The sequence below is a fragment of the Empidonax traillii genome, unplaced genomic scaffold, assembly GCF_003031625.1.
Source record: "Empidonax traillii isolate 1590-97213 ecotype Southwest subspecies unplaced genomic scaffold, ASM303162v1 scaffold26:size2357266, whole genome shotgun sequence".
NCBI classification, from domain to species: domain Eukaryota; kingdom Metazoa; phylum Chordata; class Aves; order Passeriformes; family Tyrannidae; genus Empidonax; species Empidonax traillii.
Genome location: NW_020955219.1, coordinates 1,136,006 through 1,156,073, shown reverse-complemented (window position 1 = coordinate 1,156,073; position 20,068 = coordinate 1,136,006). Strand labels below are relative to the sequence as shown.

At 54.3% G+C, this 20,068-nt stretch overlaps 3 protein-coding genes across 4 annotated transcripts in view; all 3 read right to left on the bottom strand.

Annotated features, from left to right (window-relative positions):
- Positions 1–4,345: 4,345 nt before the first annotated feature.
- LOC114070129 (avidin-like) lies at positions 4,346–6,387 on the bottom strand. Its single transcript, XM_027907361.1, has 5 exons — positions 6,286–6,387; positions 5,372–5,485; positions 5,052–5,265; positions 4,579–4,699; positions 4,346–4,496 (listed from the first exon to the last, which is right to left on the bottom strand). Exons 1-5 carry the CDS (start codon positions 6,358–6,360, stop codon positions 4,463–4,465), a joined length of 558 nt encoding a protein of 185 aa, XP_027763162.1. The 5' UTR covers positions 6,361–6,387; the 3' UTR covers positions 4,346–4,462.
- Positions 6,388–8,684: 2,297 nt separating this feature from the next.
- LOC114070041 (avidin-like) lies at positions 8,685–10,404 on the bottom strand. The gene is made up of 3 exons (XM_027907230.1): positions 10,374–10,404; positions 9,571–9,777; positions 8,685–9,150 (listed from the first exon to the last, which is right to left on the bottom strand). The coding sequence occupies exons 1-3, from the start codon at positions 10,402–10,404 to the stop codon at positions 9,026–9,028; spliced, it is 363 nt and encodes a 120-aa protein (XP_027763031.1). The 3' UTR covers positions 8,685–9,025.
- A 1,234-nt stretch (positions 10,405–11,638) lies between these two features.
- LOC114069761 (avidin-like) overlaps positions 11,639–20,068 on the bottom strand; it is a 14,359-nt gene continuing 5,929 nt past the window's right edge. The window contains exons 1-4 of one of the 2 annotated variants that reach the window (XM_027906779.1): positions 13,000–13,228; positions 12,701–12,911; positions 12,169–12,289; positions 11,639–11,836 (exon numbers count right to left, since the gene is read on the bottom strand). In XM_027906779.1, the coding sequence (XP_027762580.1) occupies positions 11,791–11,836; positions 12,169–12,289; positions 12,701–12,911; positions 13,000–13,071 (450 nt within the window). In that variant the 5' untranslated portion in view covers positions 13,072–13,228 and the 3' untranslated portion in view covers positions 11,639–11,790. Of the gene's footprint in view, positions 11,837–12,168; positions 12,290–12,700; positions 12,912–12,999; positions 13,229–20,068 lie in introns of those variants that run through there. The other variant, XM_027906788.1, reaches the window with a different exon arrangement.

Here is a 20,068-nt window from a genome sequence, read left to right as displayed (position 1 = left end):
CCTTGCAGGGCTGTGAAGTGCCTGGCACAGCTTCCTCCGGTGCCCTGCATCCCAATCCCTTTATAGGGCTGTAACTGGATCCCTGGGGGCAGCGGGCTGGCAGCCGGTGGGGGGCGAGTGGCTCGATGTCAGCGTGCCCAGGCCAGGTGAGGAGAGAGGGGAGGAGGTCTGTATGACCTGGGGATGAGCACGGCTGCTCAGAGAGGCAAGGACAGAGGGATGATTTATATATCCACTGGCCAGGAGGATCTGCCAACCCATTCCTTGCTCGGTGTTGGGAGTTGTGGGAGCAGGCACAGCCTGACGCTGTCCCACTGCCACTGACCCACTGCTGCCACCCCAACAAGGGGCTGCAGCAAACACAGTCTGACCAGCTCCGTGCCACTGCACTGAAGGGTGATGTGTCTGCCCAGAGGGAAACATCCCCGTGACCATCCCCTCCTGCATTATAAGTGTCTGCTGCTCTTTCTAAGCTGTTTTTCCTCCTGGCTGTGCTGGGCTTTCCTTGAGTCTGGGAGCTGTGACTGTGACTGCAGCAGGAACTGTTGAGCTAATCCCTCTTCTACATGCAGAAGGACTTTTCTGAAAGATACGTAGATGTTAAAATTTGCTTGTCCCTGTGGGAGGGGACGCCCTGCGCATGGTGGCTCTGTAGACACCGTGGAAGGCAATGCCACATCCATGGTGGTCTGAGGCTGGGCAGGGCCCTGTCTGAGCCCTCCCAATGGGTCCCTAATGGTATGAGACTGTGCTGGGGACGTGCAGGTGGCTAGGGGTACTCAAACTGCCTGGCCTTTGCATAGGGACACAGAACAGACACATCCTCTAAGATGTCGCTCCAATCAGGTGAATGTGTCACCGCCAATGCTGCAGGGGAAGACAGAATTGGCATCTGGCTGCATCCAGATCAGGATAAACCTCTGTGGTCCCTGTTCAGTACAGGGAGAGGAAGGCTGCTCTCTTCCTCCGCAGGGAGCAGGATCTGGCAATACCTATATTCAAATTGTGCTTTGATTTTAATTAAAAAATTATAGAGCTGCCCTCAGCTCCCATCTCAGGGACTTTTTCCAAAATTCCATGGGGTCCTGGCACCACTCTCCCTTTCTTGCTGCCCAGCTGGCTCCCAGTACCCACCTTCAGGGTTTGTGCTCTCCTGTGGGCTCCATGCAGCACCCATGGGTGCAGCCCCAGCACAGAGCAGTGACAGGGAAGTGCCCTGTCACCCACCCACTGGCTTTCCAGTCATCCTCTGCCTGTCAGCCTCATCCTGCATGATTCATGTCCTCCTCAGTATTTCCTTTCTGACCTCATCCATGAAGCACTGGCCCATGGAGGTAGTGATGAAGTCCGCAGTTTGTCAAAGGGTGGGATGAGAGGGTGTTGGGATGGGGCTGCCCCTCTTAGGCAAAGGCTGCTTGTAGGTGGGTGATGTTTCCCTCCTCAGCCTCCTGTCCTGCTGACAGTGGGGGCATGGCACTGAACAGATGTGGGATATGCTGGGCTGGTGGGATGAGCCCAGCTGTGACTGCATCCAGCTCTGCCCCCCCCCCCCCCCCCCCCCCCCCCCCCCCCGCCCCTCATCCTGGGCAGAACCTGACAGAGGTAGGGACCAGGAGGTGCCACGAGTCATGCAGCTCTGGTGTTGGGCATCGGTGAGCCCTGGGGACACCACAGTAAGGCAGGAGACCATCAAGGACACCGTAGGGAAGGTTAGGAAGTTCTAGGGACATTGTAGAGGGAGAGGAGGGTTTGTGACACCAAAGGGGAAGGCAGAGGATCAAATAGGGTACTGCAGGGAAGTGCAGAAGAGGATCAGGGACATCACAGGAAGGGCAGGGAAACTCTGGGAATATCACAGTGGAGAGCAAGGGAACTCTGGAGACACAAGAGGGAGGCTGAGAAAGGAGAAACACTGGAAAAGCTCTGGTTGACAGTAAAGCAGAAGGTGGATTGGCCCTCCTGTTTCATCATGTATCATCTGCAGTGATGATGAGATCCCAGATCTCATTTGTGGTGGCTGTCACAGCTGTGTGGTAGGAGTTGGTGAAGTTGCCTTTCCCATTCATGGCTGAGATGGCTTGTTGGAGACCAGGTCACTGACTCAGTGCCCAGTCAGGGTGTACTGGAGTAGAGGGAACTCAGCCCTGGTGCTGCAGCACAGCCTGGGTGTGGGCAGGGTGGCAGGAGTGAGTAACCCTATGAGCCATAGAGGGGAACTTGGACAAATTGCAGATCCCTCATCCACCCAAGGGGTTACACTGCCAAGTGGGATGAGCTCAGCTGTGGGTTGGGTAGGTAGAACACATCTGGAAGGGTGCCCTGGTTCCAAATGAGCCCAAATGAACGTGGTCAAGGAGCTCCTCCATCTTCTCAGGATGGCTGTCTGTGCTTGGCAAGGCTGCAGCTGGAACGGGGCTATGAAGAGAGGCGGAGAGAGCAGAGCATGATGTGCAGTCCTGAGCAGAGGACAACGTGGAAATGGTGGAGGGGATGGGAGCTATGTGTCCTCGAGTGACCTGGGAACCCTCTGCCTCCATATGGTTAGGTGGCACAAGAGCTGCACTGAGACAGATGTTGGGCAGCAAGATGTGCAGTGTTGAGACATTTGTAAACGGTCAACAGGAACAGTCCCTGCAGAAATGGTTGCGTAGGGCAGTTTTCCACATTGTGGTTAAGACATGTAAGTGCTGGAGGACTCCTGCAGTGGAGACTCCTGCATTCTAACAGTGACTGCCTATTTGAGGGATTTGTGCTGGGTTTGCAGACCAGCACCTTGAGCAGGTCTTCCAGCTGGGTAAAATCCAGTGCTGACGGATGCCTAATGCCCATGGGGAAGCATCCTCAACCTTAGCCACCCTCAGAAGGCTGCAAGCAACACCTGACACCCCCTGTCCTATCATCTGCCACCGAGATGCTGGAGGGGTCATAGCCTTGCTGGTTGCACTCATACAGGGACTGGCCTTGCAAACAGCTCGGCCAGTTCATGCCCGCTGCACTTCCCACCAGCACTGTGGCTGTCTGCAGGGGTTTGAGCTGGTTGCTCAAACCGTGGTCAGCACTGCTGCCTTGCTGGAGCACCCCAGGAATGCTGCACAACCTCTGGGCAGTGGTGCCCTGGGGAAATATTGGCGCGAAGGTAGTAACAAAGTCAGGTGGATGCAGGCTTAGTGGGGTGCCCCACTGCTAAGGTAGCCCTGCTTTGGGGCAGAGCAGAGTCCTGTGGTCCCTCTGCCTCCCACTTTCCTAGCTCTCATTTTCCTGTAAAGCATGTAAAAAGCTGTGCACATGCATAGATGCATAGCAGAGGGCTGGTGTGAAGTCATTCTGGTCAGAAAGGCAGTAAGGGAACTGAAAAAGCTGGAGAAGTGCCAGCAAAGCACTGAGAAGGGAACAGCAGCATCACTCTAGAAGCAGGAGATGAACCCCAAGCAGAAAGATGTGAGAAGTAAACCACATGCAAGTCTGCAACAAGGCAAGCTAAAACACAGAGAAGGTGTCACACTTGCTAAAGCCACAGATGCTGCTGGCAAAGCTTTCCCACAGCATTTGTGGCAGGAAAGCCAGGGGAGCAGCAGGCGGTGGCAGGCCCAGCAGCTCAGTCCTATCCCTCGGCTCCTCAAATCCCAGGCAGCGTGCCAGCTCAGGGCATGCAGCACTGTTCCAGGTTATTTTGAGAATCAAGGACACGAGGACTAAGTTTCAGTTTCAGATCCAGTGCTGTTTCCTGGCAATCATTTGTTTTGGCTGAAGGGCGTGTCTAAGGCAGCAGTAGCATGCTCTGCCCCATTTGGTAAATCACATAGTCCATCAGGCAGAGATTTGGGGCTGGATTTGTAAATCATCTGATTTCCAGTAAATCACTCATTTCCCTAGGAAGAGTTTTAGGACAGGATGTACTGAAGCTACTGGCACTGTGCTGCTTGTAGTTCTTGCAAGCAGCAAGAACTACAAGCAGCCACTTTCCAGGAGTACAGACACTGCCAAGACCCTTCACCTGCCTGCTCAAGGGCTGTCTCAGACCCAGGGGTCTCCCAGACAGCTTTCTAGGGTGCAAAAGGGCTCCCCAGCCTACTGTCCCATTACACTCATGAGGCTTTGAGCAGAAAAAAAATGAGTGCTGGTTACACTTAGTGTCAGAGGGTCACTTTGGGGATGCACCATCCTGCTTGGGCTGGAAAAGATGATTTCTTGGGACCAGCTCTTCCTGGAATAGGACAATAAGAGTTTTATCCTGCACCCACCACAGCAGGATGCAGGACCAGTTTTAGCCCATCTTTCCTGGGACATATGCACAAACTGCACAAGGTTTGGTTTAAATGGAAAATCTTTAATTTCATATGGTACCTTTTGAGACAATTTTCTCCGGAGCAGATAACATCAGGGGATGCTGGGACCCAGTGATCCTGCTGAGGAGGCTCCTGGTCTGCCAAGCCTGGTGAGAGCGAAACAGTTCTCCCTCCTTTCAGCCCACCCGAATGAAGGTGTTGCGACCGGTCCTGTGAGGAACCAATAGCTCATTGGTGCCCAGTGCAGCTATTGGGTAGGGATCCCAGGTGGACGGGGTGTCCTTTGGCTCACCTGGTGGCTTTCCAGTCACTGTGCAAGGAGTCGACCTTCTCCCGCAGCAGCCAAGAGGTCTGCAGGACCTCGTCCCCCTTGTCCCCAGTGAAGCACTGGCCCACGAAGACAGCTGTGGAGTCTGGAACAGTGGTGGCTCTTAGCACCCCAGAAGGACCCCAGCTGATTTTGGGGCTTCACAAGCATTAGTGGACTAAATGCTCACAGAGCCCGACTGTATCCGATGTTTGCAGGGAAATGCTGCGTGGCGGAGATGCTGCCAAAGCAACTCTTGGCGCCATCACACCCAAACAGTGTTTCAGGAGGTGTCCTGCTGTCTGCAGACACCATCCCCAGTGGGGAGGGATTGGGGATGCACAGATGGGGGACAGGAGAGAGAGAACAGAGATTGGGATGGGCACTTGGGGCCCGCATGAGGTCCCCTCCCCATCCTACTACCCCATCCACAAGCAGCCATAGCTGCAGCTACAGACCTGAAAACTTCTTCCAGTTGACAGTGAAGCCGAAGGTGCACTGCCCATCCTTGTCCAGGTGCTGGGAACCAACAAAGGGGGATGGCTGGATGGGTTTGTCAGCGCTTGACACGGCAGTGTGGTACTCGCCAGAGAAGTTGCCCTCACTGTCGACCTCGAACACGTGCATCCTGGAGCCCAGATCATTCTCCCACCAGCCGGTCAGGTCACACCGCTGGGGACAGGCAGATGTGTCCAGGGGGCTGCCTGCACACAGCCCCTGCCCCGCAGCTGTGCCCCCTGCCCACACCCCCCAAAGCCCACAGGATGTTGTCACTCACCTTGCCACTCCCTGCGGGGCTTTTCTGCTGGCGGCCCTGCCACCACTTGCTGTTGCTCCCCTCCTTCTCACTGGCCTTTTCCCCCCTTGGGATCTCGGCTTCCTGGCACAGGAGCTTGGAAAAGAAAAGTACACAGGTCGAGGTGTGGACAGTGGCACTGCAGGGTATCTCTGAAGCCCCACGAGTGACCGATCAGGCATTTGTTTTTAAAAGACAGGATTTATAAAGTCGCTGCCATCTCAGCTGTGCCAGGAGGGTCAAAAGCTGGAGTAAGCCAAGCAAAGGGAAGAGGTGAAGAGGAAAAGCTAAAGGTGGGACTGGCAGGAACACAGGCAACACCCCGTGCTGTAGCCCTGCCAAGTGAGCTGTGCGAGCCCAGGGCACATCTGTCCACGTCTGAGGAGACATGTGCAGTTCTCAGCTCTCATGTGTGGCATGAGTGGGGAGCCCTCAGGTCCATGCACACCCCACCTGTAAGGCTCCACTTCCACTTCTAAGCACTGGCTGTCCTCTTCCACACTGCACCTTCCCAGGCAGGGGTAAGTCACACCCCTGGGGCAGGGGCCCCATCCTCCCTCTCTCTCTCCTCGGGGAGAAATGAGGGGTCCCCACATGCATGCCCCTTGCACCAGGGAAGGAATCCCCATGAAAATTCCTCTCGGGGACTCAGAGTGCCCCGGAACGTCTCTTCCCTCCTGGGAGGGTAGGGGCACCGTCGGCAGGGGCACTGTCTGTGCACCCCGAGGAGTAGGGGGTCCTCCAGCTGACAGGGATTCCCCCCTCAGATGCGTCTTCCACGCGTGACCCTCTCCCACGCGCGTCCCCCCCCGAGCTCCTGGACCCCCAGGCGTGCTCCCATTAAGCCTCTCCTGGGGCCCAGTTTCCCACTCGAGTGTCCCAGCAGGAGCTCCCACCTGGCATCCCGCCGCGGCCGCGGCCGCGGCCGCCCCGGCGGGCAGGGCGAGGACCGAGAGGAAGCGGCGGCTCATCGGGATGCAGCGGAGAGACCGAAACTCGCCGTGGCAGTGCCGCCGCCGTGTTTTATATCCCGGCTCCTCAGCTGCTTTCCCGGAAAGCCCTGGAGCGGCATTTGCAGGAGGAGCGGGGATGGGAATGGGGACGGGGACAGGGACGGGGATTGGAGGAGAGGAGAGGAGGATGTTGAAGAGGCGCGGGAGCTGGGAACGGAGTTGGGGATGTGGACAGGGAGGAGGGATAGGGGATGTGGATAGACATGGGGACGGGAACAGGAACAGGGATGGGGATGGAAGCAGGGGTGAGGGGGATGGGGCAAGGATGAGGATTGAAGGTCAGGATGAGGATGGGGATAGGGACTGGAATGGGGGTGGGGATGGGCATGGGGACTGGAACAGGGGTGGAAATGGACGCGAGGTCTGGAATAGGGATGGGAACGGGGATGGGTTTGAACCAGGATGTAGGAGGAAATGCATGGGGCTTCCCACTGGCATCACCCAGTCTGGGGGACCTTAGCCCCATGTCTACTGGTTGGGGGCTGTGTCTGGGCTTCCACCCTGTCCTGCAGGAACTGCTGCACCCCAAACCACTCCCTGGTCACTGCAGAGGATGGACAGAAGGACAGGGAGTCAAGAGGTGTGAGCAAGGATATGTGGGTGTGGACAGCTGGTGACCTTCAGGGGGTGCAGGTAGATGAAGGAAATGAACCTGCTCCAATAGCAATAGGAAAACCCCAGGCGTTGTGGGCTGGAGGTGGGCAGCCCTGTTTGTACATACCAGACAAAAGCAAAAGTGACAAGGGCAGAATCAGGTCAGGTTCAGGGCCAGGGTATGGAATGTTCGAGACAGCTGACAACCATAGCCTTTTGCAGCGGGAATGGCACTGCCAGTGCTGGTTTCTTGTAAATGCTACAATTTTGCTTTCTGTTTCCTTGTTTAGCAAGTAGAATGCTTACTTCCTCTCCTACTCCATGGGCTACCTTCTTATGAGACCCTAAGAGACAAGGAATTTGCAGTCATGTGGGTAATGAAAGAAATGAAATCTCGTGCTCTGATCCAGCAAGGTTCTCCGTCTCCCCATGGGCTCACCCACTGGGCCTCCCAGCCTCATCTTCCATTCCCACTGGAGTCCCAGGGCTTTAACCTCACAGACCATTCAGAGAAACCTTTGGGGGCCTGAAGAACCAGCTCATGGTGCTAGTCACAGCCGCAGTGGGTGTTTGGGGAGAGGGAGCATGGGAAGGAGACCATTATGGCCAGGGCAGTGCCAAGGATTCCCGTGTGCAATGGGGATGAACTGAGGGCTGTGAGGGGAAGACAGGATGCATGAGGATGAAGATGCAGGGGTGGCTCTTGACCAAAAGCTGGACCACCAGCCACATCAACCAGTTGTACTCAGTATAAGTACACGTTAGATAGCCTGTGTACTCTTTGGGACCTGGTGTGGTGCTAACAGCAGTCCAAAAGCCCAGCAGGGAATGAGGGAGAGGAGCAGAGGCTGAGGAAGGTTGGGGAAGGGCAGGCACACTGTGAGAGGAAGAGAATGACCAACAGGCCCTGTCACTTTCTCAGAGCACTGTGTGCTTTCTGCCCCCAAAATCCCTGCCCCATTTGGTAGTCGCTTCCACCAGCCATCCGGCAGTCAGTTTAAGGTACAGATGACATCCTGTAAATTTGAACATCAGAAAAGATCTATATCCTGCTCCACCCTCTAGCTAATCAGAAAACAGGCAATTAGTGGGAAATACATGCATAGCTGTGTACATAGAGCATGGACTCCTTCAGTATCTGGCTTTAGCCACCCAGTCTACCCAGTAGCTTCCCCTAGAGCTCCAGGTCCTTCTCATACTCCCTCCAGTATCCAACATGGGCTTTGGACCACCCCAACAACCCAGATGCCACTCTGTGGAGCCAGCTCTCCCCTACATGTGCACACATCACCAAGCCCACCATCCACAGCAATAGCTGGTAACGGAGGCAGAGACACAGGATGAGGCCGGGTGACAGTACTGGCTTGCCAGCACATGGCCTTCTCCCTGATCACTGACTGTGGGATATCCCACTGCTCCACTCTGGGAATGCTGCCTGGGACCATCCACCACAGGGCCTCTGTGAATGTCCCAAATATGCATGGGCAAGAAGGAACCCACTGAGGCCTGAAGCCATGATCAGGTTGCAGAATTACCCAGTTACTGTGCTCCCCTGTCCCCTAGCTCCATCTATCCAAACCCCTCCAAAAAAACTTCCCTGTGCTCCCCTAGTCACCACCCATCCCCCACCTTGCTCTGCCCATGGCCACAGAGTGGCTGCTTGCATCCCAGGGACACAGGGTGCATGGCTCTCTGCCAGCTGGAGAAGGATTTATTTGGCTCCACGTGTGGGAGCAGCAAGGTTTGGGAAGGGACAACCCCACCAGCAGGTTGCTGGGAGACACTGGGAAGAAGCACGGCAAGGTGAGGGTGTGTTTCCTGACCGGGATGCTGGGAGCAGGCAGGAGCCCAGCCTGAGACTGGAACAGTGGAGAGCCTTTGGGGATGCAGAAGGACAGCAGGTCGCAGGCAGCTCTGGGCCCTTTTCCCATCGCTTGATTCAAGTGAAGATGGAGGTGCCAACCGTGCAGGGAACACATGTCAGGAGGAGGGGAGTGAAGGCTGCAGGGTGGGAGGGCCAGGGCAGGGCTCATCTGGTGGCTTTCCAGGTGTCCCTGTGGGATGTGACCTCTTCCCGCAGGAGCCATGTGGTTTCCAGTGTCTCCTTCCCACTGTGATCCACAAAGCACTGGCCTACAAGAGCGGTGGTGGAGTCTGGCAGGGTTTGAGAGAGGCTGAGGGGGCTAAGAACCTGCACGTAAAGACAGAGACACCTGGGCCACTTGATACTGACAGGCAGACAGACAGACAGACTGACAAACACCACACCACCACATTCCGTGGACAGAGAGATGGACCTGCCTGCCAAATTGGCCAAAGGGAATGGTTGCACATCACCTGGACAAACAGATGGGCACCAACCCTGCCATGTCCCTTAGACAGACAGATGGACACCCCTGCTACCCCCTCTAGACAGACACCTCTCCCATCACCCCGTCCCAGGGCAGAAGCAAGAGTGTGTGGCCAGTCTGTGCCCACAGCCCGAGTTCCTCTGGACGTTCTGAGTGCTGTGGGCGACCAGCTGGAGGGCTCCCCACTCCCAGCATGGGCGGGGGACCGCTGGCACTGCTGTACCTGAGAACTGCCACTGCACGGTGAAGGCGAAGATGGGGTGTCTCTTGGCACTGGGGTGCTGCTGGGCCCCTTGCAGGGGTGACAGCAGGATCTGCTTGTTGGCGGCTGTCACAGCAGTGTGGTAGAAGCCCAAGAAGGTCCCAGTTGTGTTCAGGGCCAAGAGGGTCATGCTGGAGCCCAGCTCGTTCCTCCACAGGCCCTGCAGGTCTCACTGGGGACCGGGAGTTGTGTGGGTGCCTCAGGCACTGCTGAGCCATGGTCCCCACTCCAGCCTCACTGAGCAGTGGGATGTGTGTCCCATGGCATGGCCCCTCCGCATGGCAGCTGGTAATGATGGCATGGGCACCAGCTGGGACAGCACTTCACTCTCCCTGGCAAGGGCAGGGGAGAGCTGGGAGTGCTGGGTACTGCCCTATACCAGGGGGAGGTAACCAACAGTGCCTGCAGGGACAGCACCATCAGAGCTGGCAGCCCCGTTGGTCACACGTGCTGCACGGTGGGATGGCATGACATGGTATGTGAACAGTGTGAGCTGTGTTGGCACAGGACAGCCCTACATGGCAAAGTGAAAATCTGCAACGTCCCCCTGAGCCCTGCACACTGTGCCTCAGGGCTGGCACAGCACGGCACAGGACAGCAGGGCAGAACAGACTTTGGCACAGCACAGTGTGGCGCAGCACAGCACGGCACAACATGGCACCAGAAAGCACAGCAAGAGCAGGCAGCCTCCTTGGCAGTTTGCATTGCACCCCAGGATGGCACAGCTTGGCACAGCTACAGCAGGCAGCCCTGTGCCTGCTCACAGTGCTCCACAGGGATGGTGGTGCGCAGCATGGCACAGACAGGATGTGCCACCCTCATTCAGCCACCCTCCTCCCTGGGACAGCACAGCACAGCATGGCCAGACTGCCCCAGGGTTGCCCTCACCTTCCTGGCCACAGCCTGGTGGGGGACAAGCAGGGCCAGGGTGAGCAGCAGCAGCAGCAGCAGCAGCCGAGGGTCCCCGTGGTGTTGTTGGTGGTGGCCATGAGTGCTGCTCGGGCTCTGCCTGTGCTGCTGCCCCACGCCCTTTTCACAGCAGAGGGGTCTGTGGGCAGGCAGTGGCCACCCCTGCTGGGCCTCCTGCCAAAGGACACCCAATGGGAGATTGGCCACTGGCCACTGCACCAGGCTGAGCGGGGTCTGGCTCCCCTGGGCCAGGTGGGGTTCCTGAGGACCATGGTGCGGTGGCAGGGCTGCCAAAGAGGACCCTGGAGGGTCACAGCAGGGGACACTCATTGGGCCTCAGGTTTGGCAACAGAAGGGACTGTGTAACGCCATGGAGGGGGAAGTGGGAATGAGTGTGCTGAGCCATGACATTGTCCAGAATAACTGGATTTGTTCCCCAGTGTGCAACAAGCCAATTATTACAGACTCAAGAGAGACATTGATTATTTATTTCAGAGTTGCACAAGCCTGGGTGTTCAGTGTTATTCTACAAATCAAACATATCGGCTATCAAAACTTTTTATTGTTTACACATTTTAGCAAACAAAGGTATTAATGTTCTTTGGCTACAAGGTGCATGGTTCATCCAGTAATTAGTACTCTATGTGCTACTGATTAGCGATTCCCTGATTTCTCATGCCAAGTAGTCTGCAGACTCAGTCTTTCTCCTCTTTTGAGTCAGTGAGTTTCTAGACCCAGTGGGCAATAAGTCAGTGGTCACCTGATCTCCCCCTGCTAGAATTACTTTCTACCCAGTTGGAGTTGATTCGGCACAGTTGCTGCATTATCCATATTAGTTTCTTCCTTATCTCGAGGGTTCTGCCAAATGTCCTTGTGGCCCATAAATTCTGTACTCTTTTTTAACTATCAGTAGTACATCCTTCTTCCGAAGGTTTGTTAACCTCCTCCTGAGATCACTGAAGCACGGCCAGCCCTAAACCATAACAAGGCAATTCTACCAAGAAGTAATTTGTATCTCTAACACCTGCTATGTGTTTCATGGGTTAAATTTCCTTTCTTGTTGATCAAGCTCAAAAGCATACAAAGATCAAACATCAGAGAACATACTTTCTTAGGAATATTTTTTATATATTCTACGTTTTTCAACGTCATGACAGGAGACAGTGGATATTTGCAACAAGGGTTTATTGGGAGAAACAAGTCATGGGGCAGGAGTGGGGAGTGCCCCCGCTGGGTGCTGCTGCCAGCCTGGGAGCCCCACTGCTGCCCTCCTCACTCCATCTGCCGCCGCACACGGGTGAAGATGTTGGTGCCGACCCTGCAGGGACACAGAAGAAGATATAAGGATGGGACATGACAAGGTCTAAATGTCCACTCAGTCCTATATTCTCCCATAGCATTTGCACCTTAGTGAGACTCCAGAGGATGTTATTTTTGCATGCTTTTACCCTTGCAGTAAGCAGTAGAGTGAACCTTGCCATCAAACTTTGTGAAGTCCCACTTTTGCAAACTGATATTAAACTTGCTTTTGCCAACACCTTTGACAGTGACACTGTAAGCAACCCAAACCACTCACTTGTAACAGCTCCAACCCCCACCCTGCCCCGGGATGCACAGGGGACCTGTGCAGGCCAGGGACAGGGAGCTCACCTGGTGGCTTTCCAGTCATCTTCAATGTCATCCACGCGTGACCGCAGAAGCCACATGGTCTTCAAAACCTCATTTCCATCCTTGTCCAAGAAGCACTGTCCCGTGAAAACGGTGATGGAGTCTGCAGGGACAGGACAGGAGGTAGAGTGGAGCATGGCCAGAGTGGCAGGTCTGTGCCTGTCCCAGCACACAGGACAGCAGAGCCCCCCTGGCCCCTGGGAACACTGGGGATGGGGAAAGCAGGCAGGTTCAGAGGGCTGGGGATCTCACATGGAGATGGGCAGAGAGCTGTGGGCTTCAACCCCTGTTGCATCTCCTGCACGCTGGGACTGGGAGGTGACAGCAGCCAAGGAGCTCCAGGGACAAGGATAGGGGAGCATCAAGGATAGCAGAGGGTATGGGAGATGGGTTATTGGAGGGGAAGGCAGGGAGTCAGCATGGACATTGCAGGGAGTGTCAGAAGAGCTTCCAGGGCATCACAGCAGGGAGGCAGGGCAGGTCTGGGGACACACCAGAGAGACTGGGAAAGTACCTGAAAAGGTCCAGTTGACGGTGAAGCCAAAGGTGGGCTGGCCCTTCTGGTTTTTGCGTTGCAGAGATCCTTGCAGTGGTGACTTCTGGATCTCGTTCGTGGAGGCTGTTACAGCCGTGAGGTAGGAGCCGGAGAAGCCACCATCTCCATCCACAGCCAAGATTTCCATTCTGGAGCCCAGGTCATTGACCCAGTTCCCAATCAGGTTGCACTGGAGCAGAGGGGACTCAGTACTGGTGCCACAGCACAGCCTGCAGCCCTTGCCCACCCTGCCCTGTGCATCCCAGACCTGCTCTTACCCTTCTTGGAGAGAAGCTCTGAGCCCCCAGGGCCAGGCTGAGCACCAGCAGAAAGGGAGTTACTTGCACCATCTCTGCAGCAGGCAGACAGCTGATGTACCTGTGGATATGCTCCTTGCAGGACTCTGCCAATGCTCCTGCTCCTTCTCCTTTTTATTGCTGCCAGGGCTGTGGGTGGCAGCTCTGGCCAGGGCATTATGCAATCTGGGTGTTTCCAAAGTCGTGTTTCCTAGCCATATGAGGGGGTAATTGCAGCAGACATTCCCAGAAAAAACTGCTGAAAATGCCCCTCCTTGCTCCCCCTGCACCTTGCAGATCCAATCTGGCTTCTGCCAGGACTGCCAGGAATGATGAGATGGGAAAATCCCTCTCTGGAGCTGTTGTCCGTTCTGCCACCTACTTGCCACGAGAGTGTAGTGCCAAGGAGCCTTAAACCCACTGCACCTCAGGACTGGCCACAGCACACAGCTCACCCTGCTCTTCCTCACCATGCATGCTCATGCAAACCCACCCACCATCTGGATTCCCTTGGGACTTGCCTTTTGGCCCCCCACACTCAAAATGCCCAGTCCCCTCTCTCCTGGAGCTGACATGAATGTTTGCTGCTGTTTTTACAGACTGGCTTGTGTTTGTTGGAAGGAAATTTTTTAGTTAATGAAAAACCAATATTTCCTGAATATCTTGGACATGTCATGCTGACAAAAGTTGTATTTATGCAGGGATTCTTGTATAACTGTAAGTACATATTTATATAATTCCCCTTACGTTATAGTTGTTGCTGGCCCGGAAGGCTGAAGTGGCTGGGTTCATGCCAGAGTTTCTCACCCTTTTCTCAATTGTTTTCAAGGCAGTCTCCTAAAATAAATGTTTTAATTCACCCAGTCCTCATGGCAAGAGGTGATGGAGCCCTATTCACCAGAAAACAGTAATTTTTTTTTAAATGGAGACAGAGTAGCTCTTTGCGACATCTCAGAAATACTTCTCAAATTTTGCTTTCTCTTCAGTCTCACATTTGAGCCGCAGTTTCTCTCTGACAGTAAAATTCGATGCTATCCAGGCTGGGGAGCCCTGCATTTCTGCTGCTGGCTTCTCCACAACCCCTCTCCTCTCTGCAGGAGCCCCAGAGTCCTCTGGCAAGACATCCCTGCTCAGAGAACTGGCTGCCTGCAGGACATTCCTGTCCCAGTGTTTGTGGTCTCGGAAATTAACTGCACAAAAAGGTACGTTTTCCCACATAGCTGCTGTTTGCTCTGACTGTTTTTTGGCAAGCAGGTGCTGCCTGGACCGTGGCCGATGTTTGTGATAAAGGTCAGGGTTGGTCTGGAAAGGTTTTAGAGGGCAAGAGAGGCAGACATCACTCCCTCCTTATCACATTCTTGCCATCTGCCCTTTGCTATCACCCCCTCTCTATCACCCCATCCCCATCACTGTGGTTCAGGGAGCTCCTGCTCCAGCAGGAACCCTGGGGATGGGCAATGCAAGGTCTCCATGCCTGGCAACCCAGAGCTCATTCACAGCTGTAGGTTCAGTTTAACATCACACAAACAATATTGGTTATTTCTGCCCAAAATCTTTATTTTTTTCTTGTCTGTAGCACTCCCTGTCCCACCAGCATACATTCCAGGTGCAGGGATCAGCTCGGTGTTCAAGGAGGCAGGTTTCTTGACCAGTCTCAGCTGATCAAAAATAAAACAATCCAAAGAGCTGGGGTATCTCCATGGGTTTGCACCCTCCAAAGGGCAGAGAGCAAAGCAGCTTGGAGCTGGGAATCATTGCTATGGCTAAATTCTGCAATGCCATTCCTGAGCCCTGGTGCAGCAGGAAGTGGGCAAGGGGCAGTGGATAGGTAGGGAAGAAATGCAAAGCAGAAAGCACTGAAGAAGTTAAAAATTGGCAGGGCTGTGGTTTAAACCCCATGTGTATCAGGAGGGTATGAAAAATAAGGAGGAATAATAAGAAAGGGTTAATAAATAATTCAACTTGCTTCCTCTAACTGGGATTGAATCAGCCTTGAAAAACAGTAGTACGGGCTGTACTGTAACAAAAATCTGTGACCAAGGACTGTCCTCCCTGCCTGCAGCTGTGTCCAAGTAGGAGCTGCTGAAAGCTGAATCTATCACATAAAAGATTAATCGAGGTGATAGGGCCAAAAGAGCAGGAAAAAGCAGAAATATCCCTTTATACAGACTGAACACCCCAACCTTTGAAAAAAAGCCTGGAGGCAGCCTGTTGCCTGGGGTTAAAGAATAACGCTGATGGGTTGCAGCAACACCAGCCATGTCAGAAGCTGTGCTGGCTTCAGTGCGTGCTTTTGTCCCTTTCCAGCTGGATCAGGACATTGCTGCTGCTGTTGGTAGCTTCCAACGCAAGACAAGTGGAGGGGGAAACTTCAGGTGAGCCACACTGATGTCTCAGCACCCCTGTCCCCACCAGCCTCACCCTGGTGACCCCAAGGGAGGGCATCTCTGTCCCTCTCCATCATCAATGGGCTCTGCCATGCCAGGATGACACCAGCTGGTCTTGGGGAGCCGTATCCGGGACAGTCTGTCCTTCCCGGATATTGTTATTCTTCTGTCCACATGGATGCAGGAACACTCCCCTGGGGAGTGAAGAAAGGCCCATTTGTCACCCACTAGACAGCACTGGGCTGCTGCAGTGATCCCTTGCCTGCACAAGCTCCCAGGACAAGCAAGTAGGGGAAGAATGGTCACAACAGGCAGTACAGGCTGCTGCCTACCCCAACCCTGAAGGCAATTAAGGATTAACGGAGCACTAAGCTCCAAAGTGGACAGAAACAGCTTATTGTCCTTCACTTATATCCTCAGAGCTGTCCTGCCCTTCACTGTAATGTTCTCAGAAATCCCCTGCCCTACTTGTGGTGTCTCCAGACCTCCCCTGCCCTCCCTGTGATGTCCTTGATGCACTTTTGTTTGCCCAGCTTCATCTGAGATCAGGTGAGCACCCTGTCCCTGCCTTGCACAGGTCCCCTGTGCATCCCCACAGGGGATGGAAAAGGGGCCGAGCAGGTGCAGGGCAGCAGCACAAGCAGAGCCTGGGCAGCGCTCACAGCCAGCATCACCCTCGGCTGCTGCTGCTGCTGCTGCTGCTCACCCTGGCCCTGCTCGTCCCCCACCAGGCTGCGGCCAGGAAGGTAAGGGCAGCCCTGGGGCAGTCTGGTCGTGCTGAGCTGTGATGTGCTGACAGCTGTGTTGTCCCAGGGTTCAGGGTGGTTGCATGAGGGGTTGTGTGCCCTGGCTGTGCCACACCATGTTGTCTGATGAGCTGCATGCTCTGCTGTGGCATCCGATGCCACCCCACTCCATGCCATGCCATCCCACAAGCGACGTGCATGACCAGGGAGGCTGCCAGCTCTGGCTGTGCTGTCCCTGGGGGTGCTGTTGGTTACCTTGGTATAGGAGGGTATCCATCACTCCCAGCTCTCCCTTGCCCTCCCTGGGAGGAGGAGCTGCTGTATCAGCTGGTGCCCATGCCACCGGTCCCTCGTGCCACACAGAGGCAAATGTCCCCCTGCTTAGGGAGGCTGGAGGGGTGGATGTGACTCATCACTCCCCAAGGCACCCACACAAGCCCCAGTCCTCTGGGGGCACAACAAGAAGGGCAGTGGATCTCCATAAACCCCACCCGTCCTTAAAGAGGCTGGCATAGCCTTCAAGTGCTGTGTTGACAGAGAAAGGAGAAAAATGAAACAAGGTGTCCTGCCCTGGGGAGAAGGGCACATGGTTTGTTTAGTACCAGCCAGTTGCACAGCTGCTCTCTACAAGAGCCCTTTTCTGCCTCTTGGCCTCGTCCTGCCCTGCAGGCAACAGAGGAGCGAGCAAGGGGCAGGTCTTGTCTGCCATCACATCTGGGGAGGTGGGTTGGTGCCTTTGGCAAAACTCCACAAGAGCCAGCAGCGATCAGGGCTTGCCCTCTCCCCACATCCCCGGCCCTCCAGCCCAGCCCCAGAAGAAAAAGGAGGGCAGCAAGGGCTCCCTCTTCTGGCTTGGCCCCTGGCAAAGAAGACAATAAAGAAGAACGGAGACAGCCAGACAAATTTATTAAGAACTTAAAGTGATTTATCCCCTTAAATGTGCTCCACTGCCTGCCCCCGGTGCCAGCAGGGAGGGGGGCCATGGTACCAGATCAGGACCTGCTGCTTGGGCTCAGATTGTCACCGTCCAGGGAGCCGGGTCTCCCCTGGGGATTGTATCTGCCACAGGCCCTCCGGGGGCAGAGCCAGTCAGCATGTGCAGTGTCACCCAGCCACAACTACCGACCCCACGTGCCTGCGTGCACCAGCCCAACATCCTCACACACACACACACACACACACACAGTGTCTCCACCTTACCCAGCCCGCTGACTGCAGGAGAGGTTTACCTGTACCTAACCATGACTCTTCCTCCTGAGCCGGCTGAGAGCTCATCTGGCTAGTGCATCTCCAAAACCATCTTCTCACCCTCAGTCACTGGCCGACCCCCCCCCCCCCCCCCCCCAGCTGTCTCTTGGGAGTTTGCTTTCGTGACCTGGCCAACCACACCACCCCCATCTGTTTCATGGCCTCCACTGCTCATTTCTCAGGCTGAGGACTATCTGAGGCACAGACTTTCTTCTGGCAAGGCCACTGTCCTGTTCTCTCAGCCTCGGCACCAGCTATAGGAGGCATTGCGATGCTTTCAAGAGGTGGGACACTGGCCAGAGCTGGCCAACAGACAGTCCAGGATCAGCGAGGCTTGAGGTAATTTCCTGCCAGAGGCAAAAGTTCCGGCCAAACTGGTCTGATGACAATAGAATGTATCTTGCAGCTGCAAAGTGAATGTTGTGGATACAAGCAGCTTTGTTTGAGTAAATGCTGGGAATTTTGGGGAAAGAAAGTGCAAGTAAAATTCAGTTCAAGGGAAGAATAAAAACAGCCTAGTTTGAGGGATTTCCAAAGTACTTTAATCCTTTCAGTTTTGTAATCGGCTGATGAAGCAAAGGGTCATGCCCTGTGGTGGGGGAGTTTGAGAAAGAGAAGGGGCAGACTGGGGATGAAGAGGTGAGATTCAGAAGCACACGACCCCTGGTGGTTTTCTGTCTGGCAGGAGATACCCAAAACTTTTTTCCAAAGAGAAAGTTGAAGACTTGTGAAAGGTCAACAGTGCTCACTGGATAAACAACTGTTTCAGGTGATTACCAGGACAAAAACCTCCCTCCTACAATAAGGGGAAAAAAAGGTTCCAGACACTGGGGCTAGATGTCAAGACAGTTACCAGAATAGACTGAATTATCACGCTGAGCAAGCTCTTGTCGAAACAGAAAAAACAGAACAAAGAAAGCCAAAATGAAACCACACAAACAAAAAGAAATCAAAAGCAACCAGCCAACTGCACCAGAGCATGAAAACAACCTGCCAGCCAAGCAAAAAGTAGAGCAACAGCACAGGGAGGACTGCACAGAGGTGAAAACACTCCTCACACAGTTGAAAATAAACGAAACTTTTGTGCCACTTTTGTTAAATTTATTGACAATAAATATAGGAAATATCTGTGCAGCAGAAATCATCGAGCAACCACAGCATCTACTTGCAAGAAAGGGAAGATTTGGGAGGCTCATCAACAGAGCCAAGGGACTTGCCAGACCCTGCTTGCCAGTCTGGTAACACCAAAGCCTGGGGAAGCAGACGATGTGATGACACCAGGCAGGAGTTTGCCAGGGGAGGCTGGACAGTTCAACCAGACACCTTTGCAGACTCAAAGGAAAATCAGCAAACCCCTTTCACCTATGCTAAAGCCAAGCATACACACACACACGTTCTTCCTCAGTGTGGCTCTGGATATAAGCCCAGGTGCTCCTGTGGGCAGCAGCAAAGGGCTGCTGTGAAGCAGCCATGTCTGGCAGAAGCTTTTGGGGCACAGTTTCCTCAGGACTGGGTCACAGGCTTCTCCTACATTTCATTATCAACTTGTGCACGCAGCAAGGGCACATGAATGAAGTTACAAACAGGAGTGCTGCCAGCCAGGCAAGGGAAAAAATACATGGAAAAACACCTTGGGGCTCATAGGAACAGAGGAGACAGGTTCACAAATCCCACCTCCAGTGAGCTCAAAGCTCACCAGAGGGCAGGGAAGAGTGTCACCTTCAGCAGCACAAGTCCAAGGCTAGGACACACAAGTGAGATACTGGAGGGCACCACCTTTACTTTACTGTTTCTTCCCCAAATGGGTATTACTGCAGGTCTGGGCCAGATCCTGCCTGGAGCCCCAGGCATGGCCCCAATCCCACGCCGGGATAAACACAGGAAGGCCTGACCACAGGCTAATTTCTCATTAAATCCTACTGTATTCAGCACAAGCTGCTCCCAAATAAAGTCACCTGAAACTGCCCTCTTATTTAACAAGAGACAATGAAGTGGTTCATCACCCTCCCACACACACAAAGTCACTCCTTCCTTCAGTCAGCACAGTTTTTTGCCTGTCCATCACCACCAGAAAGCCTTGGTCTGACAACTGCCCATGGGGCATAAATAATCCATACAGTGGCTCTCCAGTGCTCAGCTCTGTTGCAGATATGGCACCACCAGCAGCTGCTCTTCCCATCCCACCAGCCTTGAGAAGTCTGAAACCAATTATTCTCTTGCAAATGAAGCGCAACAGACTTTAGGGACCCAAACAAGCCTTAGTTCTCTCAGATACTGACTTTGGAATTTTTTAGGGCAGGAAATAACTTGTACAAAGTTTCAAACACTTCTTTCTCCTGTTTTTAAGCAAATAGTGTTTTAGGGGCAAGTTCTGCCGCTGGCAGCTGAATCCTGGCATTTATAACTATGAAACAGTCATCGCCAACCAGGTAGGTGCAGCAGGGTATGGGGGGGAGTCAGTGGCACTGCAGCAGCCTGGGCTGTTGGGACATCTGCCACTGGGCTCATCTCATTCCCTACAAATGTTCCTCTCCTCCCCAGTTCACCGTATGCCTGCGTTGCAAGGGGCAGACTGTTTACCAGCAGGTCTTGTCCGTGGAGAGACCCAGCACTCTGCAGGGCTGGAACTGGGGCTATTGTGGCCACTATGCCTTTTACCACGCCCTGTAC